This window comes from Coccinella septempunctata, chromosome 3 (genome assembly GCF_907165205.1).
Source record: "Coccinella septempunctata chromosome 3, icCocSept1.1, whole genome shotgun sequence".
In the NCBI taxonomy this organism is placed as follows: domain Eukaryota; kingdom Metazoa; phylum Arthropoda; class Insecta; order Coleoptera; family Coccinellidae; genus Coccinella; species Coccinella septempunctata.
This window is the reverse complement of record NC_058191.1, coordinates 30,414,624-30,434,610: the sequence shown is the minus strand read 5'-3', so window position 1 is coordinate 30,434,610 and position 19,987 is coordinate 30,414,624. Positions and strand designations below refer to the sequence as shown.

Below are 19,987 nucleotides of genomic sequence, written 5' to 3'. Positions count from 1 at the left end.
TAGAGTCAGGTTGGGCACTAATTTGAACCGTAACCGTTCGGTCAGAATTCTGAAATATGCAGGGAATGATAAATCACTCAAATTGGTTTCGTTTGTTCCATTAAACATGTATACATTATATATTTATGAATTCGGGATAATTGAAAAGCGGAAATGAGCAAATATTTGCTTCTGTGTACATATATGTACAGTTATGCATTGCTTTTCCCTATGGATGGCTAATTAGTTCGCTTACATTGGTTTAGTATAATAATCATTTGATCGCCCAGCAAGAAGGTACTGTTTCATCAACAATAGAATGAAACGACATCAAAATAAGTCAAAGAGGTCGAGGTTAGCATTACCCATACTTAAGGCCCTGAAGCAAACCAATCTGATTTATTTTTTTTCTATATATAGATCATTGGCGAGACTTGACATTTCATTGCGAGACAAAACGAGACTTTTCGCTGTCTCTCAGTAGTCTCGTGAATAGAACAAAAAAATTATACTTTAGAATCAACAGATTTCGTATTTGCATCTTTACTTCTAAGCGAATTGCAACGTTATATTCCATTCCATTCCAAAAACATTTTGTATTTCGTATTTTTAATATCTGCAAGTTAGTATCACTGCCTGTTAAACATTACGAGGATGTATTGATATCTAGTTAGCCTAGATCAGTTCCATGCATGAAAAAAATATTGCGTTACCATAGCAACGAACAGTAACTCATTAGAAGTGCCAGTGTGAAGTTTGAGGTCAAAAAAGTAAACCAGAGTTACGCAATAAATTTAAAAAAAGAAGATGTCCACCGAAATTGTGAAAATCGAAAAATTGGAGTATCGAGCCATCATCAAGTACTCGTATTTAAAAGGGTTTAGAGGTAAGCAGATTTACGATGATATGCTTAATACCCTTGGTGATCAATGTCCTTCGTATGCGACCGTGAAAAATTGGACTGCAAGCCTCAAAAAAGGAAAATTTTCCATTGAAGATGATGACCGATCGGGAAGGGCAGTTTCTGTTCTAGTCCCCGAAAATATCGATGCAGTTCATGACATGATTTTATCAGACCATCGAATTGGGTTAAAACGGATATCTGAAGCACTGAACATTTCATACGAACGAGTTCATCATATACATAGGTACATAGTTCACGTCAATTTGGATATGAGAAGAATTGCTACAAAATGGATCCCCACATGTTTGAAGGTTGACCAAAAGCATGCAAGGGTAGAAGCATCGCTTCTGATCTGTGCTCGATTTGATAATGGGCCTGTTCCGATATTGCTGGTTTTACTGGCCCGCAATCGAATAACAATAGAACTCGAACTAATGGGCCAATAAGCATGGTCTCTGAAATACTGACAGTACAGTTCAGGAATATCGGAACAGACGGTAAGATGTGGACTTCTTAAACCGAATTGTTACTATGGATGAGACTTGGGTACATTTCTACGATCCAGAAACAAAGCAACAATCGATGGAATGGCGACACTCTGGTTCACCAAGACCTAAGAACTTTCGTGTCCAAAAATCTGCTGGAAAAGTTGTTGCTTGCAATAACCGGAGATTACTATTCGATAATACTGACCACTCTACGGGAAAAAATTAAAGAGAAAAGACGCGGAAAGCTATCCAAAGGTGTTTTGTTTTTGCAGAACAACGCCCCTGCACACAAATCTCATGTCGCTATGCAAAAAATTCGTGATTTAGGATTTTAATTACTAGAATACCCCCCTTATTCACCAGATTTGGCTCCATCCGACTATCATCTCTTTCCTCAACTGAAAAAAAGTTTAAATGTTTGTAAATTTTCTTCCAACGAGGAGGTAATAAGAGCTGTAGAGGTCTGGTTTGCAGAGCAAGAAGAAACATTTTTTTTGAAAGGTCTAGAGACGTTGCAGGTTCGCTGTAATGAATGTATCCAATTAAGAGGAGACTATAATGAGTATTAAATTATTTTGACATTGAAATTTTGTTTGGTTCTATAGTAGGCTAAGAGTTTTTCAATATATCCTCGTATATATCTTCGAAAAATACCAAAACACTCATGGAAGAGTACAACCGGGCTTCATTGGCTGTGAGAGAAGACAAACACTTTATCAATTCATGAGGGTGGATGTAACGGGGTAGGTTTGTGAACACGGCGGTGGGATCCTATTGAATCCTCCATAATGGATGCGAACTGAGAATTGAGTGACGAAATGACTGAAAATTTCAGGCGGAATCTGAGAGTGTGTGCGCAGGAAGTTCAGAATAATTGATAATTTCCTATTCATTCGAATAATGCCGGTAGATGTGCGTACGTGTATTCAATACATTTCTTGTGATTGAATGAACATTGCGTTATTGTGAGTTAATTCTCGAGGAGGAAGTAATTTTCTGAAACTTGGATAATGCTTAGAAAAATGTGATGAATAAGTGATATGGAACTGAAATTCAGAATCCGGGTTTTTTTTTATCAGAAATAGGTACCATTAGTCTCTGGAAAATTGTTTTTTGAAACCGAAATTGAAGGAAACTTATGAGTAGTATGTTGGTCGGAAAAATTAATTTGAAGTTTTGGTAAACAAATATAATAAAGAGAACTCGGTGAAAGTTCAGGTTGCATTGGAAATATTCATTTGAATATTGTAGATAGTAACAGTATCAACAACTTTTGTAATAACCCAATACTTCCCATTTAACCTCAAACTCAATTCAGGAAAACACAAAGAAATGTTTCTTTTTTAATTATTTTCTGCAACAAAAATGGTTCAATGCAGAAGAAAATTACTGAAAACGTAGATTTTCACTGGTTTACAAATCTGAAACTTAAACCTTCTTAGGCACTTCCATATCTAGAATCTACTAATAAAAGATTTTTTTCCAATTCAAAAAATAATAAATTCAATAAAAGTTTGCATATTAAAAAGAGGTCATTTAATGATTAAAAATGAAAAAAATATTTTGATTTCGTCAGTGTATTCTACGTAAAAAAGTGGCTGTAGAAGGTTCAATTTTGAGATTGGTATCTTCAAAGACAAAAAAGTTATGAGAACTTTACGAAATTGTCAAACTCAAAAACGAAGCATCGTAGGAGGCTGCAGTTTTCACCATTCTTTCTTTCCCCGAAAAAGAACTCGAAAATGTGTCATCCGTTTTCTTCTAGCTACTTATAGTTCTCCAGATCCTCTCAGTAGACAACAAATTCTGCCCATCCTGTATATTGAAGATGCAGCAAAAATGCAGGAGGTGATTCCTTTGCTTTCGTGAAGAAATATGAGGTTGAATAGGAACATCTTCTAGGTATAAGTTTCAAAAATGTGAACTTTTGTCACGTATTGTTGGAAAAAATTGAAAGAGACTTCTTCCTGATGTCTGTCTTCCATCCAGAGGTTTGCCAGCCAAATCCTTTATTTTACTTTCTGCGGTATGTTCTTGGATTTCTGAATTACCTTGCTGTAACTTAATGGAAGAAGAACAGTCGGCTTCACTCTACAAACACCTCGATGAAGTTTGAGCGAAATAGACTTGTTGAAGATATATTCTCGAAGTACATTTATTAACTTAGTTACTTATTAGTTAGTATGCTCGGTCCCTAGGTACTACATTTTTCCTCCTTTCTGGACATTTTAAAATTCCGTTTCGAAAAATATCTCCTCTTTTAAGGAGATCTAAATTGAAAGCCAATTCGTGCTGCATCCGCAGGAGCAACCAGTAGTAAGAAAAAACCATTTCTGGATAATACAGCGGGTGTTGTAAAATGTTTCACAAGAGATTTTCTGTAGGTATATTCTTTACGACATGTGAAACATGAGGCCTTTCAACATCTCACTGTTCAGTTCATGAGGCATTCAGTTCCCTTGCTTTTGCTTTGAATGATTTCCATAGATATGTATTTCAAGTATACGGAAACTGATGGGTCAGGCCACATGATTGTTCAAGCATCCCTTGCGTTTGAATCTGATCTTCTTTGTGATCGAGGTTTTTGGCTGTGCTGAGAGAGTCTTCAACACTATAATCACCATTCTTGAAACGCCGAAGGTATTGCCTGCATGAGTTATCATTTGAAGCATTGTAACCTTAAAGTTCCACAAGCATTCGACGCATTTCAGTTGCACTTTTCTTCCAATTCAAGCAGACAGATAACACCTCCCACAAAAGCTCAATACAACTATTCAATACAACAAACAACTAGATTTTCGTATAAAATTTAACGCAATTTGAACTGAATTCCATGGATTGATATCTAGCCTCTCTGAAACCACCAAAATCAGCTATAAGCACAGTCGAAGCCAAAGCTGTTTTTCGAAACGTTACTTATTGGATTTGCACCCACTATTACTATATTATAATCAATTATTATCGATGAGATGGTAACCGGCAATGAACATATTCCTTAATTCGTGAAAACCGACTCAACAATAAATGTTTCAAGAATTTTTTCGAAACTAAACAACAAGTTAATTAATGACTGGTTTTGATCAAGAACTGACGACTGACTAATCTTTCAACTGTGATTACTGAGCTAAGATTCTCTGGTAAATGGAAAATTCAAGTTGGCATATTCAGCCTGTACGACTCGTCAGTCTTATTAGCGGTTAATGTCAATCACGGAAGGTGACCTATCAACTTGAGTGCTTCTGTTCCATGTTTGTTAGCTGCTTTCTGTCCAATGGAGCTACGAATAAGGCGGAAGGAAATAGAATAATGGACTCGCAATGGTTAATTCGCCTGCTGGCTGCTTTTCGCATAACGATATACTTTATATTGAACTAGCTGTTCGTGCTGAAAAGACCACAGGAATAATATCTAATATTTCAGTTTTATCGAGAGAATCAGCATGAAACAAAATACAGGGTGACCATAACCACGCACAGTCATTTGTGCCAACTGAAATTATTTTTCATCATTTTTGCTACAGAAAATTTCCATATTGAAGTTTGTCGCATATCGGGTTCGTTTTTCCATATTAATTTTTTTTTGCAGGAACACCTAATCGAATTCGGCGAGGTGAGCGTGAAAGTGCTAGAGGAAACGTGTTTATGAGCCAAACAAGCACAGTAACAGAGGCTGCAAGCGACGATATCGACGATTTTGATGGGGAATTACCTCGAGTTACTCAGTAAGATTATTTAGACGTACTAGACGTTCTTGTTGTTTTCTGTACCAATTATTGAATTACATTTTATTTCATCATAACGTTGCGACTTGCGACTCTCTATCGACACACGTAGATAATAGTTGGGGAGCCGACGATGCTAAATTGCGATTTACTCTAGCGTCCTGGGGAGCTAGTGGATTTTGAAGATTAGATGGTAAAAAGACAAAAACGTTTTATGAATTATGCACTTTCAGCGGTGGGGAAAGCGTCTGCAGATTCCTAAAGATGTAAAAAAAGCATCAGGTGTACATACTCGAGCTTGTCAGATTAAGATACTGTATATGCCCTACATGTCTCTGATAATAAATTCATTTTAATCTGACAGTTTGCGTCTTGGGGCTGGCGGTACGGAAAAGTTGAAAATGGTCAAGAAAATTTTTTTCGAGCGTGTCAGATTTTTAGAGGATATGTTAATGGGACCCAAGGGAAGCTACTTTTCAAGAGACGGACAATCGGATGAGAAGCAAGGTCACAGCGGTCCTTTGAAAATGCGAAAGAAAATCGTTACTTGTACAGGGTGGGCAAATTTCGATGTTTTAGCACTACAGCTTTTAAACCAGAGGAGATAGACAAAATCTGATACCCCATTCTCGTTCTCTTTTTCTGGGAAACTTACAATAGTAGTAGTGATTTTTGGCCACTTTCTTTTGTTTTCGAATTATAAGCAAAAATTGGAAAAATGGCGATATCGAAATAAATTTATATCTCCGCTAATACTGATGATAGAGCTCTGAAATTGAAACATTATACAGGCACTTTTTTACGTAGAATCCAGTGGCGTGCCCCCCTTTTTAGCGGGATTTTTAATTACGGAGCAATGACCCAAAGTTATGTTTTTTTAAATGGGAACATTAGGTTTCTGTGCAATTTTTTGAAAGCTTAATTTTTACTGATTTCAAAAATATATAACATTATATGGTTTGTATCAATATAAATAATAGAAAATGGTCAAAAACACTTTTTCCCAATATTTCTATGGTTTCAACTTTTGACGAGCACAGAGAAATGGAGTTTCCTATAACTAAAGCAGTCTCCTTCCGGCAATGTCATTATTTCTATGCTCTTTACCAATTTTCACAAAATTTTAATCAAGATATATTTCATAAATTTTCATAATAATGAAAATACTTATAGAAGGAGACAGTGGTAATCATACGATGCTTTATTTTTCTATGCTCATCAAAAGTTGAAACCATAGAAATATTGAGAAAAGAGGTTTTTGATCATTTGCTATTATTTATGTTGATACAAACCATATGATGTTATATATTTTTGAAATCAGTAAAAATTAAGCTTTCACAAAATTGCACAGAAAACTATTGTTCCCATTTAAAAAAACATAACTTTGGGTCATAGCTTCGTAATTAAAAATCCTGATAGAAAGGCGAGCACGCCACTGGATTCTACGTAAAAAAGTGCCTGTATAATGTTTCAATTTTAGAGCTCTATCATCATTTTTAGCGGAGATATAAATTTATTTCGATATCGCCATTTTTCCAATTTTTGCTTATAACTCGAAAACAAAAGAAAATGGCCAAAAATGTCTACTACTATTGTTAGTTTCTCAGGAAAAGAGAACGAGAATGGGGTAAAAACTGTAGTGCTAAAACATCGAAATTTGCCCACCCTGTACATACTCGAGCGTGTGTCATATTTTCATACAGATGATTAATCTCAGTGTTGCAGACGTGTTGACCTATTAATCTGACACTAATCAGGGGGTTTTCTTAATCTGACAGATTGAAGATGATAGCAAGGCATTTTTCAAAATATCTCCCTTCCTGTACCTTTTTTAATCGTTTCTGAGAATATATAGGTACTTTTCAACATGTAATTAACCACATAGGTATATTTTAATCTGACATGCTCGAGTATGTACAATGTACAATGTGCTAGAGAATTCCCCCATATACAGGTCTAATTTTTGGTATAGGTGCTCTACAGGGTCCAAGGTACCAAGGTCCCTATATATCTTTGAATCGTTTGATAGCCGGTTTGATGGCAATTTCAACAGTATGCCACATCTTCTACTTAAAAAAGAGGTGGATTGCCTAAATAAACCATATAGGTACCTAAAATGGAAATATTGAGAGTTATGGAAAAAAAATTTGAAATAAGAAAAAACGGTCGTTTGAAACCTTGGAACATAAATACATGGAATGGACATTGACGCGCTATGAATGCATTTGTTGTGGTACAAACATTCGATGCTTCTCTGTCTAGCGCGACACTAAGGCAGTGGCGTACAATAAATAAATTTATATAACTCCTACCTTTTTGTACGGAAAATTGACGTGACAATGATGTCAGATTTAACTACCTCAATTGTGATAAGCAACTAACTCACTTCAGTCTTTGGACAACAACAAATGTTTATTTTCCATTCCTTATTGTATCTATGTTCTAAGTTTGAAACCGTTTATCAGTCTGTGACTTCCGAAAACCGCAGAAGAAAAACTAAAATTTTATGATCATCCACATTATTTTGTCATTTCATGAAATGAATCTAAGGGAGAGCGCCATCCAAAGTAGCGTAGCACTGACATGGCACATACATGACAAAGGCGATGCAAAATTTCCAGATATCGCACATCTGAGTGAAGTGTCAGTTGCTTGAAATATGTCATTCACATATGTCATGTATGTGCCATGTCAATGCTACGCTACTTTGGTGGGCGCTCCCACTTATGATTTGTTTGTTGGGATTGTTGAGAATTCATCAACAATTCATGGAATGTCAAAATTATTCATCAGAACATTGAAATTTAGTTTTTTCTGTAGTTTCCGGAAGTCACAGAACTTACAGACTTTCAGATAACTCTGAAAGTGTCCAGTTTAGCTGGGTACTGGGTTTATTTAGGGAACTCCCCTCTTTTTGTACATAGAATATAGACTGAAACAATAAAAAAAAGATAACGTTAAATAGAATGGAATTCGAAACGGTTATATTTATAGAAACAGCCTGTCAAATTTATTTCTGTTAGAGGACTACATCAGATTCAACAATAATTAATAAAGTGAAAGTTCGTTTTCAACTGAAAATCAAACGACATTTTGTATATGATTCTGACTTGATGCATAACGGTCTGAAAAAAGTTATTATAATATTAGGTACATGAAAAACAGTGAAATTCAAAATCAACAGTGAAATGGATTCAGCTCTAACATGCAAAATAAACATGGCGTGAGAAGTCGCATCGATTAATGAAGCGGTTCGAGAGATACTATCTAAATTTTTACCTAATTACATTGGATGACATTATTTAGCAAATAAGTAGATAGCTAACAATTCTACCGCCTTTTGGTTATTTTTACATTTGAATTCCCGAAAAGCATTCTTATGAGAACCAAAATGAAAAAATGCCCAAAGGTGAGCTAGAACACTTGTTGCCTATCTACTCCTCCCTCTCTCCTACTAGAATTGTCCACAGCCTAGTGCACGTAGGCCACAGCAAGCCACTTATTATGAACGTTGTTTGTTGAAAAATGTTATTTTTCAATTCCATCGAGATCGAATACATTTTCATTATCAGTTCTAGTGAAAATAGTTGATCGAATTTCCTAAAAGTTACGTTTTGTAACTCTTTTCCCTTATAAATATTTCTTTCTATAGACTCACAGAAGCACACAAAAATGCTATTCGAGCAATAAGGAAGATTAAATACTTCGTTGCAAGAAGAAAGTTTCAACAAGCCAGAAAACCCTACGATGTTCGTGATGTGATAGAGCAGTATAGCCAAGGACACCTTAATATGATGGTCCGAATAAAGGTTGGTACATTTTCCCTGGATAAACTTAAATAGACTCTGGAAAAACCCTGAATGGAAAAACTTATAGTTGTCATTCTATAGTTTTTCTTCATAAAATTTCAGTATTTCAGTAAATATCTTCCTTTTGTTGTAAAATAATATGTACAATAATTGAATCAAAAGTTTCATAACTTAATTTTTCATCAGTGTTCGATAAGAGAAAAATATTGAATTATTTAAGAGACAGCTTCTATTTATTTGCGCAAATTATTACTCTGGAAAACTCTCTACTGATCCATTGCATCATTTCATCATGTATGTAGCTGAGTAATTTATCATTCGAAAATCCAATTTTTCACAATCTGTTTACATTGGGGCGTACCCGAGTATTCCAATTCGATGGATTCAATAAACGTATATTGGTTGACGTTCATTCAACTGAACGAGATGAAGGGTTATTGAAAACTGATAAAAAAAGTTGTCATATTGAGTCATAACTGTGTTTGGATTGCAACGAAGGGGTGGTTGGGAAATGGAAATTATTTTACACTACTCCGATTGTATGCCTTTGATTTTATTTCAAACAATTTTCCACTCCGTCTTGCTCCACGGTTATTTTTTGCGGTGATGCAGCAATGCATTTCAGCAAGCGCGATTATTGATCGTTCTCAAAAAGCTTTTCATTGGTTTTTACTTTCAGAGTGGAAGCAATAATTGATGAACTTTTCTCACATTTTCAGCTCATCAATAACTTTAGTAGTCCTTGTTGGAGTTGAAAGTGGAAATCGAATCGTTGAACTTCAAATTTGAAATATTGTATCTGAAGAAACGTCGACATTTTTTTTGTCTTCTGATAAAAAGCAATTTTGCGTATCTTCAATTCGAATGAATCTCCAAACAGTATTATAAGTATGTTGTGTACAGGGTGGGCAAAATTATTTGTCTTCTGAGGGGATCTATAAGAGCTAGAAGAAAACGGATCACACATTTCGGAGCTCTTTTTCAGAGAAACAAAGAATGGTGAAAACCGTAGCCTCCTACGATCCTTCGTTTTTGAGTTATTAGCAAAAAATGAGAATTTGACGATTTCGAAAAGTTCTCATAACTTTTTTGTCTTTGAAGTAACTGATCTGACTTGAACATTCTACAGGCACTTTTTTACCTAGAATCCACTGACGAGCTCAAAAAATTTTTTTTATTACGAATCATTGGGCGAACTTTCGTTTTTTTAAATGCAAACTTTTATTGAATTTGTTATTTTCGAATTGAAAAAAAAATCTTCTGTCAGTAGATCCTATGTAGAGAAAGTTCAAATTTCAGATCTGTAACTTCAAAGACAAAAAAGTTGTGAGAAATTTTCAAAATCGTCAAAATCTAATTTTTTGCTAATAACTCAAAAACGAAGAAACGTAGGAGGCTACGGTTTTCACCATTCTTTTTGAGCTCGGAAATGTGTCATTTGTTTTCTTCTAGCTCTTATAGTTCTAGAGATCCCCTCAGTAGACAACTAATTTTTCCCAGCCTGTATAGTGTACAGAGTTATTAAAAAGTAATGCGCAGAATTCATTCATTTTTCGGTATTTACAATTTTGTAGAGAAATGCTTGAACAGATAAATTTTCATTTTGAATCAGCAATGGATATATCTTTAGTTATTGAGGATCATTTGTGTATTGTGGTTATTATCACGATCTTTTTCCCAATATAGGGTTAATAAGGTTGAACTTATTGAATTCTAGTTTTATTTATGTATTTCGAGGTCAATGACATGCACTTCAGGAGTAATTGATGATTTTGAGGTGATATCGACAACATGTCCTCTTCTTAGGGTAGTAATTGATGAAAGATGAGGATATGAATTGTGTATGTTACTTCTTTTCTATTTCTTCTTCTATTTTCTACAATAGAAGTCTTCATTTAAAATATGCGAGTTTTGCTTGCATATTCCGAAAATAGTTGAAAATCAACGTCTATAGCATACACGTACACATACATTAGATCGACAACTAATGACGCAAAATATTTTTTTAAATTCTTTCAATATTCTTTCTCCTGAAAAAAAAATTTGATTATGCTGAAATAAACGATATAATAATATACAAGTTGTTTCACGAATAAATGAAAATATTGAATAGAGGACATCTAGCTCAATTGAAAAAAAACCATTACAGTATTTAATGTATCAGAGTGTTTTCTGAAATTTATTCATTTTGAAGTAACCAACATAAGAAACTCTCAGATCTATGAGTAATGTCGGAAGTCGAAGAAGAACAAATATTTGAGAAAAAAAATTATTGTTTTGCTTTTTGCTATCTCACTGCTTATCCACTGTCCCTCATACTTGAATATTTCGTACCACTTATAGTATTTTAAATATATTCTCATATATTTATTTTTCCTTCCAGGAATTGCAAAGGAGGTTAGATCAAACTCTGGGAAAACCTGGGAGCTATTTGGCAGGAATCGACAGGGTCGGTAATGTTAAACCTATGACAGTCGGTGCCCGTCTTTACAGAGTTGAGCAGCAGGTTTGTAAATCCACCTATTGAGTTTTGTAATTTAGGGTAGATTAATGATGAGATACCGTATTTGGTAAACTTTGAACAATGATATCACTTCTTGGAATAATGATATAAATTCTTGATTGAGATACACACAAGATATCTTCTGCATGAATAACTGCAGAGTAACTGTCAAAAAAGGCAACGAATTGTCCTATAAAATTATTTATTCTAATTTATTTCTTTTGAAGTGGAAATCGTATCGAAACAAAGAAAAAGATTTCACATTCTCACTCTTTCCTATTTGATTTTGCAAAATATTTCTAATTTGCGTAATTCAATGACTCAATAACCAAATCAACTTCCTCAACCGAATTCAAGAAGCCTCAGTTTCAAACCTCGAAATGTTTTAAAATGCAGAATCCTTGTATGTCATCCAAAATGGTTCAATTGTCACAAAATTTATTAATATTGCAAACTGAAATATTGAATTAAATATTTCAGGGTACCTAGGTAACCCTATATTTTGATTAGGAAAGTTGATTTCTGCGTTGTTTGAATTTTTACTAGAAAATGGTCTTTCCAGTTGAAATTACAAAAATGAATCAAATGGAGGTCTGCTGAAACAGGAATAACATTTTTTTTATTTTGAGAAGAATATAATTTGGCCTCTTCTAAATATTGCAGAAAATATCCATTTTGGGGCAGTGATGTTATTTCCACATCTACATAATTTTTCGATGTAGATTCTATTATGACTATAAAAAATGGAGTTCTAATTGAAAAAAAAATTTTTTCACGTTCTAGAGATTGCCAACTTTAACAACGATTATGTGACATCCTGTATTTTGGAAGCCTAAAAACGATAATTTTCCGAAAGAATTCATGTTTCAACAGAACTTTATTTTCAGATTTTTTCGACATTGAAATAGTTATTTATGCAACAAGTTTGGAAAAGCATTATTTTTCGTAATTAGCGTATTTCTGCGCAACGAGCGAAGCGCGTTGAGCAAATAAACGAAAATCACAAAAATACTGTGTTCCAATGTGTTTCACACAATATTTTTTCTAATTTTAAATAGGATGTGACTACTTGAATTCAAATAAAAAGTAACAAAAACGTATATAAAAGCGTCCCCCACAGATTCATTTTGAATCGTCTAGTGACGGAAATATTTATTTTTTACATGGCTGCTGAGGAAGCAAAGTATCGCTTCATCATCAGTTGCGAAATATTTTACTTTTCGCAACTGGTTGCTCCTCCAAACAAATATTCCTTAAAAGCCTCGTATATCTTAGTTGAAATTGAATAAGCATTACAAAGTAAGAAAGCTTTTTCCAGGGAATATAATTTCCCTTATAATTAAATTTTTTTCGACTAATATATTTCACTCGAATTTATTCAACCGTGTATACTCTGGTCTGTTATGTTTCGCCTGAATACCTCTGATGGAATTTTTGTGCCGGATCAACCAATCTCTGGAATTCTCATCTAGTCGAATGCTTCTCAAACAACAACTTTTGTGAGTGCATTTATTTGGCTCTTTAGATTTCAAACATGAGATGCCGAGGGCTAGTAAGTTCTTTTTTATCAATTTCAAAGAGAAATGCTTGCTGAAATTCGCTACCAAATAGATCCTAGCTTCAGTAAAACATATTTATCATCCAACGTTCAGAGAGCTGTACGATGCCAATTAAAATTGCACGGAATTTTATCATCATATGGGTTATGGAGAAGAAATATAATATGGACAGTATGAACTTACACCCCAATAAAGACATATACGTGTATTATACGTTTGAATGTGATAGGTTACGTTAAATAGAGCTTACCCTTCGTTGAATTTCGTAACGTGTTTTTCGAAACCTAAATTGAACCACACGTTGATTCAGGAATGGTTGAGTGACCCAGATCTTATGGTAAGTGTCCACCTGGGATAAAATCTCGACAGAAAATTTCGAGATTTATCTTAGGGCGTTGCTCATCTGAGCAATTGAGATACGTTCAGTCTCGCAGACTAATTCATAACTATTGGGACATAGGCTAAGGGCAGATTGTTTGGACAAAAATATGGTGATAGGACCAAATATACCTCAATAAAATATTGAAGATAGAGTTCGTTAAAGTTGAATTTTTTTATCGTTTTCTGCTAATAATTTCACTGTATATTTTTTCATCCGTTTTTAAGAAAAACACAATTAAACAGTTCAGAGCATCGGAAGGGAATTTGAAGTAACGATTTATTTATTTTATTTATTTGTTTCGACGATAAAGCATAATTGAAAACAATGTTACATAAAAAGAATAAACATAAATTAAATGTTCTACGTGGCCTCCTCCGACTTCTATGCCTTTTCGAATTCTTTCAATAAAGGACTTTCGAACTTCGAAGAAAATATTATTCTGTCCCCTTATGAAAAATTGAACTTTAACGCCCGCCTCTATCTTTTTCCACAGCAATATTTTATTGACGTATATTTGGTCCTATCGCCATATTTTGGTCCAAACAATCTGCCCTTAGCCTATTTCCCAATAGTTATGAATCACCCTGTATAAAGATGTTTATTTTTGTTTTCTAAAGATTATGTTTCGATTATTTACTCAATTTGAAAGAGCAGCAAGTCTAGTCCAGCCCTGAGTATATTTGATCATTTTGAATTAACTTGTTAACACTATTAACAGGATAACAAGTTCTCGCCATTAATGAATGATTTTCCATTTCAACATCAACTTCGTTCAGCTAGGAAATATATCGCAAATTGTCTGAACTTCGAAGAAAATACAATGTTTATTTGTACTGTTTCTTTCGGCCTTTCTATTCAAGATAATGAATTTCTAGTTCCTTTGTACAATATTTATATTAGGTATTTATTTCTGCCGCTCTGTATTCAGACAAAAGTGCAATTAATCTCCACAATTCGAATTCCATGAAGCAATCACATTTCTTGAGATAATGGAGAAGGTGGAATATCAAACTTCTATTTGATACTGACCATAGTTATCTAATTAATAAGATGTTCGGCATTATTCTAAGTATTTTCTTTGTTTGGCTTAAGGATATTGCATTCCGGTTTTCATCAATGTTTCTAAAATCCTATTCAAATACTCTGCAGAATAACGAATTTATATTGTTGGAAAATCTATTGTGATTGAGAAAAATAAATGAAAAACCAAGTACGGCAATGCTTAAGACAAAGAAAGTAAGGAGGTGAATTTGTAACCTTGAGAAGTGTTTAAGGTTTTCTGAATTCAAACAATAAAAATTCATAGAAAAACTACAATATGAAAACGAAGTTTGAAATACTTTCTTTGTTGTCTGCATAGAAGTGATCGCTTTATGGCATTGAACTATTGAGGGCGTAGTAAAATTATCTGAATGTGAAACTGAAAAACCCCTTTCAGTGATAAAAATATAATAATAGGAAGTCGTTATCAGAGAAAATCTGAGAAAACGTTTTTTTCTCCAATAAATATTGAGTCTTGCCTCTTAAATGGTATGGTACAGCAATCAAAAAGTGCCGAGTATGAATAGTTTGAAAAAAATCATAAAATTTATATTGTACACGTGTCGCGGATCTCGATTACGCTTAAGCAATGACATTTTTTTCAACAGGGAACCAATAAGGTCAATTGGGGCTATACATTTTTAAATTGTCTTTGAATATAAAGGATGTCGCAGCAAAGAAATAGAAACCAAATATATGTTTCTTCTTATGGAACTCACTGCATCTATTATAATTTTTCAAAACTCTACTGAGTGTTGGTAATGAGACATCGCATTGACGACATATTCAAATTATAATTTCGGTCTTATTTCGCATGGCTCACCTCGTATTTTATTTCTGCATATTAAAGCAAAATTCATTACCTTTGAAAAATATATTGGGTTCCTACTTCTTTCCTGAGACACGGTGTATATTCAAAACCAATTTCAAAATGAAGGCCCAATTGGCCCTTATAATGATTCTTCGTTAAAAAAATCTGAAAAAATCACTGCTTATGTATAATATAGATACGCGTCACCGGATGGAACTATACATAGTATAGCTGAAAATCTATAGTGGTTATTCTGTAAGTTGTAGGTATGTTACTTTTTAACGGATATTATTTTTGAAACATAAACATTAATCTAGTTATTCCGTAGACATTAAATGAAGTTATGCAGGAAAATAACAGGGCAACTGTTATTGCACATAGAATAATCCCTCTGTATAATATGGGTACCTATTGCAATACATAATCAATCATTATTTGTATATTTATAATCTGGTGTCAAAACCAGTTAATGATTATTCAGTTTTTGTTGTTGATAAATAAAACTTATTTTGCATTTCAGTTGGGCTCCATGGATAAAAAACTTGACACCCTGACACAAATCCTCAACGTTATAACACAGAAACAACAAAATCAGTCAAATATGGCACTTAGAGCAACAGAAGATAATGTTCACTTCTAATAAATCGATTAAAAACTGAAAGAGAACAAACATCTCAACTACTTTAATGCAAATAAAGACTTTGCTGATGGTCGCTTCGAGTGTCTTAGTGCTTTAAATCTTTGTAATTCGAAAGAAGTAGTTTTTCTTTGTTTGTTTGAATAGAGATGAATGGCCATTGGAATTTTAGGGTGATTTCTGAATGAAATATTAGAAATAATCAACCCAAACGAACCATACTCCCAATTCAACTATGCCAGAAAAACATCCATCATTGTTATTAAAACCATTCAGAGAATCAAATCGCAATTTTGAAAAACTACTTCTTCATTTCTGATATGAACGTTTTGGTATTACGAATACAAGCAATAATATTTAATACTACAGTTTGTTGAACTCGAAACTTTTGTATAAGTCAAATGTATAGAACATATCTCCTAAAATTTGTTAACCGAAAACATTCCATTAGCGCATTCATTAACTATGAAAAGAAGGTATTATATTTTTCTTAACTTGAAATTGATCATTCGTTCGAATAAGTGTTTAGCTGATTCGAGCGATGATAACATTTGTATTTCATCATCATGTGTGGCTTTCCCTCTTTCAATCTACGCCATGAAAAGCACAAATTGAATTGTTATATTGATATTCCAAAGGAATTATCATACAAAGTTTTGGTCATTTCTGGTAGGATAAATATCCCAATTAACTATATTGACTATTCGATTGTTAACAATACAGATATTTTTCTATCGATAGCGAAAAAAGTTTTTTACTTGGATTGAGTAGTAGTAAAATGAACATGTTTTTTCCTTTCATTTTATATTAATTCATTGTTCTTTTTGTAACTCCATGATTCTTCGATTAGACATATTTATCGTTGTTTATTCAATTTTGTAAAGTAAGTTCGAAAGGTAGTGAAAATTTTTCCTTTTCAATATATTTAATTGGGACCAAAACTATGAGAAATCTATATAAACAGCACAATAAGCCAACAGTTTACTCCGTTTCTTCATCTAGTTTCAACGATATGTAATATAGTTATTTCGAGTAGGATATTTATAAACGAGTAGTCAATAAAAGTTTTGTAAAATACTGACTATACTTGTGTGATTATTTGAATATTGAACTTAAAGAGTGATTCAGATGAAATTTCATATCTTCAATCTAGATTGTGCCTATATTTAGAAATGTAACTCTCGATGTGTACTAATTTTTATAGAACATAAGAAACAATTTTTCTTCATATGAGACAGATATTTGTTGTTATTCCATATATTTTTTATGTATCAGATGAAAAATTTTAACTCTTCATAGAAAATTTCAATATTTTTGTAGTAAATATTCAACCCGACCAATTTGCCTGAAATAATGTAATTCCGATTGTGAAATAGGGGTACCTAAGTATAGACAAGAACTTTTTATGAAATTTTTCCAAAAGGTTTGTAAAATCTATGTAGACCACTTCGAAGCCTTGTTGAATATCAGGTTTTACAGAAAATAATTATTTGCTTTCACAAACCCTTAATTTGTAACTTATTATTTTTTTAAAGGATTCTTGCATGAATGTAAGGATAACGTATACAATATCGAAGATTTAAAAATTATTGCAATTCATTTCTCATTTCCCAAACATATTAGACAAACAAGTCTAATTGAAATTAACCAGAAGGCTCTAATTAATTGCCAATGACTTAGAAGTCTGAATGTGCATGATGGGGTGTTGATAACCCCAAAACTATTGGTATAAATCAATTAATCCTAAGCTTCTTTTATATCGAATGATTTATTTGGGGCTATCATAATTAATATTGAATGTTTTATTTATAATATGTAGATGTTTGCTAATTCTCGCAAATATCTACTTTTGGTGGAACTCCAAAAATATTAAAATTCCAATTCATTTGAAGTCTCATATGAAGAATATTACAAGGTTTCAAAAACGAAAGACGACAATCTATTGATGTAAACTTATGTATACAACCCATTCATCATAATTTTACTCATTAGGTGAAGTATGTACCAAGTTTTTCTTATCACAATATCGAATTGTATAAAATCTAATGATCTGTCTATTTAACAGATACTATGTATTTTTATCGAATACTACAAAATCCCTAGGATTTTTATACCGTGGGATCCTCTGATTTCGGATTGTATTGTAATACTTAGGGGTCCAATACAAGTGGTTATTGGTATTATTCTTACTCCTAGACTTGTAGATACACAGCGTGAAAATATTAATCATTTCCTTTATTAGGATATAACTTAGTCATAGGCAATAAGTCGAAAAATGAAATTTGAATAATTTTCGAGACTATAACTAGGATAAACGGCCCAGTTTTTAGGGAAAGTTTGTTGATAGACGTTGGCCAATTATTTGAAGAGTGTTCACAACAATTTACAATTCACATCGTTCTATATATCTACCAACGATTTCAGTTCTGAAACTAAAACTATCTGAAACTAATCACTAAAATTCAATATCTTGATTCAAGGTTTTCTCTGAGCTGGGCTGTAAAATATTCTTTCGAGTGTGCCTCTGCATCTGTGATTGTGAATTAAACTCTATTAACTTTCCACTGAACCGAATTATGGTGAATTCATTAAGGGTAACAGAATATTTTGGACCAACACAAAAAATAAATATAAATGTAATTCTGTAACTTTGAGAACAGTCTACCAGATCACTGTATCGATAATTACAAAATAAGATGAGATTATCCGCCGAAAGTTATTGTAGCTTGTTACTGGTAAAATTTTAACGAAATATTCAAGCTTGTAAATAAAAATTGTGGAACAATTTTCAAGGGAGTGAGTATAAAGTATGAATGAATCATTGTTCGAGCGAAGGTATTGCAGCCCCAAAAACTGTGTACAACAAGCATCCACAGAACAGATTAAACATTTATATTGGATTTTCATTTCGGAAATTATTGATCAATCCTGAAATGGTTTCATAAAATATATTCATTCCCAATATTAAAAATATATATAATATCATCATATTCGATTTTTCGAATAATTAACATTGTATTCACAAGTTGATGGTTTTCGCCTTAATGATATAAATCTTTCATTGACCTATTGTGATATCATATTTCTATTCCGTTTTCTCGATAAACTTCGATCAGAAATATTCCTTCTGAGATGTTGAAAATTCATAAATTTAAATTAACGTTAGGAAAACATAATTTTTCCATATATGAATAAGTTTGCGAGAATTCACTTGAGGCCCTCAATATCGTTCCTTTCTTCGTTTTATTCCGTGAATTCATTATTGGAAGTATTATTGTTGATATGGCCTAGTTGCACACTTAATTGTACAAAATTCGTTTGATATTCTTGATGCAATATTGAAGAAACACAGGAAATTCTTGCTTATCTAAGCTATATAGTTGAAAATAAATACATGCCTCTTTGAATTTTGTTTTATTTCGAATTCCTCACTGCCATGTTACCAAACCAAAATTGAAAATGATTCTGATTATCACTCCGAAATTATACTTCTGTTGTTGTTGTTGAATTTCTGCGGTTTATACTCAGCTTCTGCGGCAAAAAATAGCCGAAAACTTTTCACAAAGTTAATTATTTCTATTATGAACAGCATTCCACGCATGGGTATCTACATATGATACAGTAACACAGAAAAAATATATAAAACATTATAGAAATTTTTTTAAGAACCATACTCATATTCAAAGTTACTAAAAAATAATCAACAACCTCTAGGAAAAAATAATTTTTTTCTTGGTTGTCCAATAATGATGTAGGTATAAGTTTCCTTTCTATAGTGTTCACTTAGGAGACTATATACGGGGTGGCCCACCCCAGACGCGGCGCTCATTTTGAGGGAGTAAATTAAGATATTTTGAAAATCTTTTCTTGTGGTGTGTGTAGGATGTCCCATAGCACAGTTTAAAATTATTGTCATATATACAGGGTTTTCGGAAACAAAGATATAGACTAAAGTTACACTTTTTTAAATGGAACACCCTATATTTGACCTCAAAAATGGAATGCAAACTCAAGTTATGATGAGTTTCTTCATATTACTTTATAGCTCAGAAGCACGCTTTATACAAGATAATGGCGAAAAATCGAAAATATGGAGTTTTTTTGAGTAGCAATTAATAAAGAAACTAGTTACGCCAGCGATACAGACAGAATT

The 19,987-nt window shown here is 33.0% G+C and overlaps 1 protein-coding gene across 1 annotated transcript in view; it reads left to right on the top strand.

The window, feature by feature from the left end:
• LOC123309672 (potassium voltage-gated channel subfamily KQT member 1) overlaps nucleotides 1–15,910 on the top strand; it is a 100,514-nt gene extending 84,604 nt beyond the window's left edge. Inside the window, exons 11-14 of the mRNA XM_044892884.1 lie at nucleotides 4,957–5,092; nucleotides 8,745–8,901; nucleotides 11,285–11,407; nucleotides 15,718–15,910. Of these exons, the coding sequence (XP_044748819.1) occupies nucleotides 4,957–5,092; nucleotides 8,745–8,901; nucleotides 11,285–11,407; nucleotides 15,718–15,837 (536 nt within the window). The 3' untranslated portion in view covers nucleotides 15,838–15,910. The remainder of the gene's footprint in view (nucleotides 1–4,956; nucleotides 5,093–8,744; nucleotides 8,902–11,284; nucleotides 11,408–15,717) is intronic.
• The last annotated feature ends 4,077 nt before the right edge of the window (nucleotides 15,911–19,987 follow it).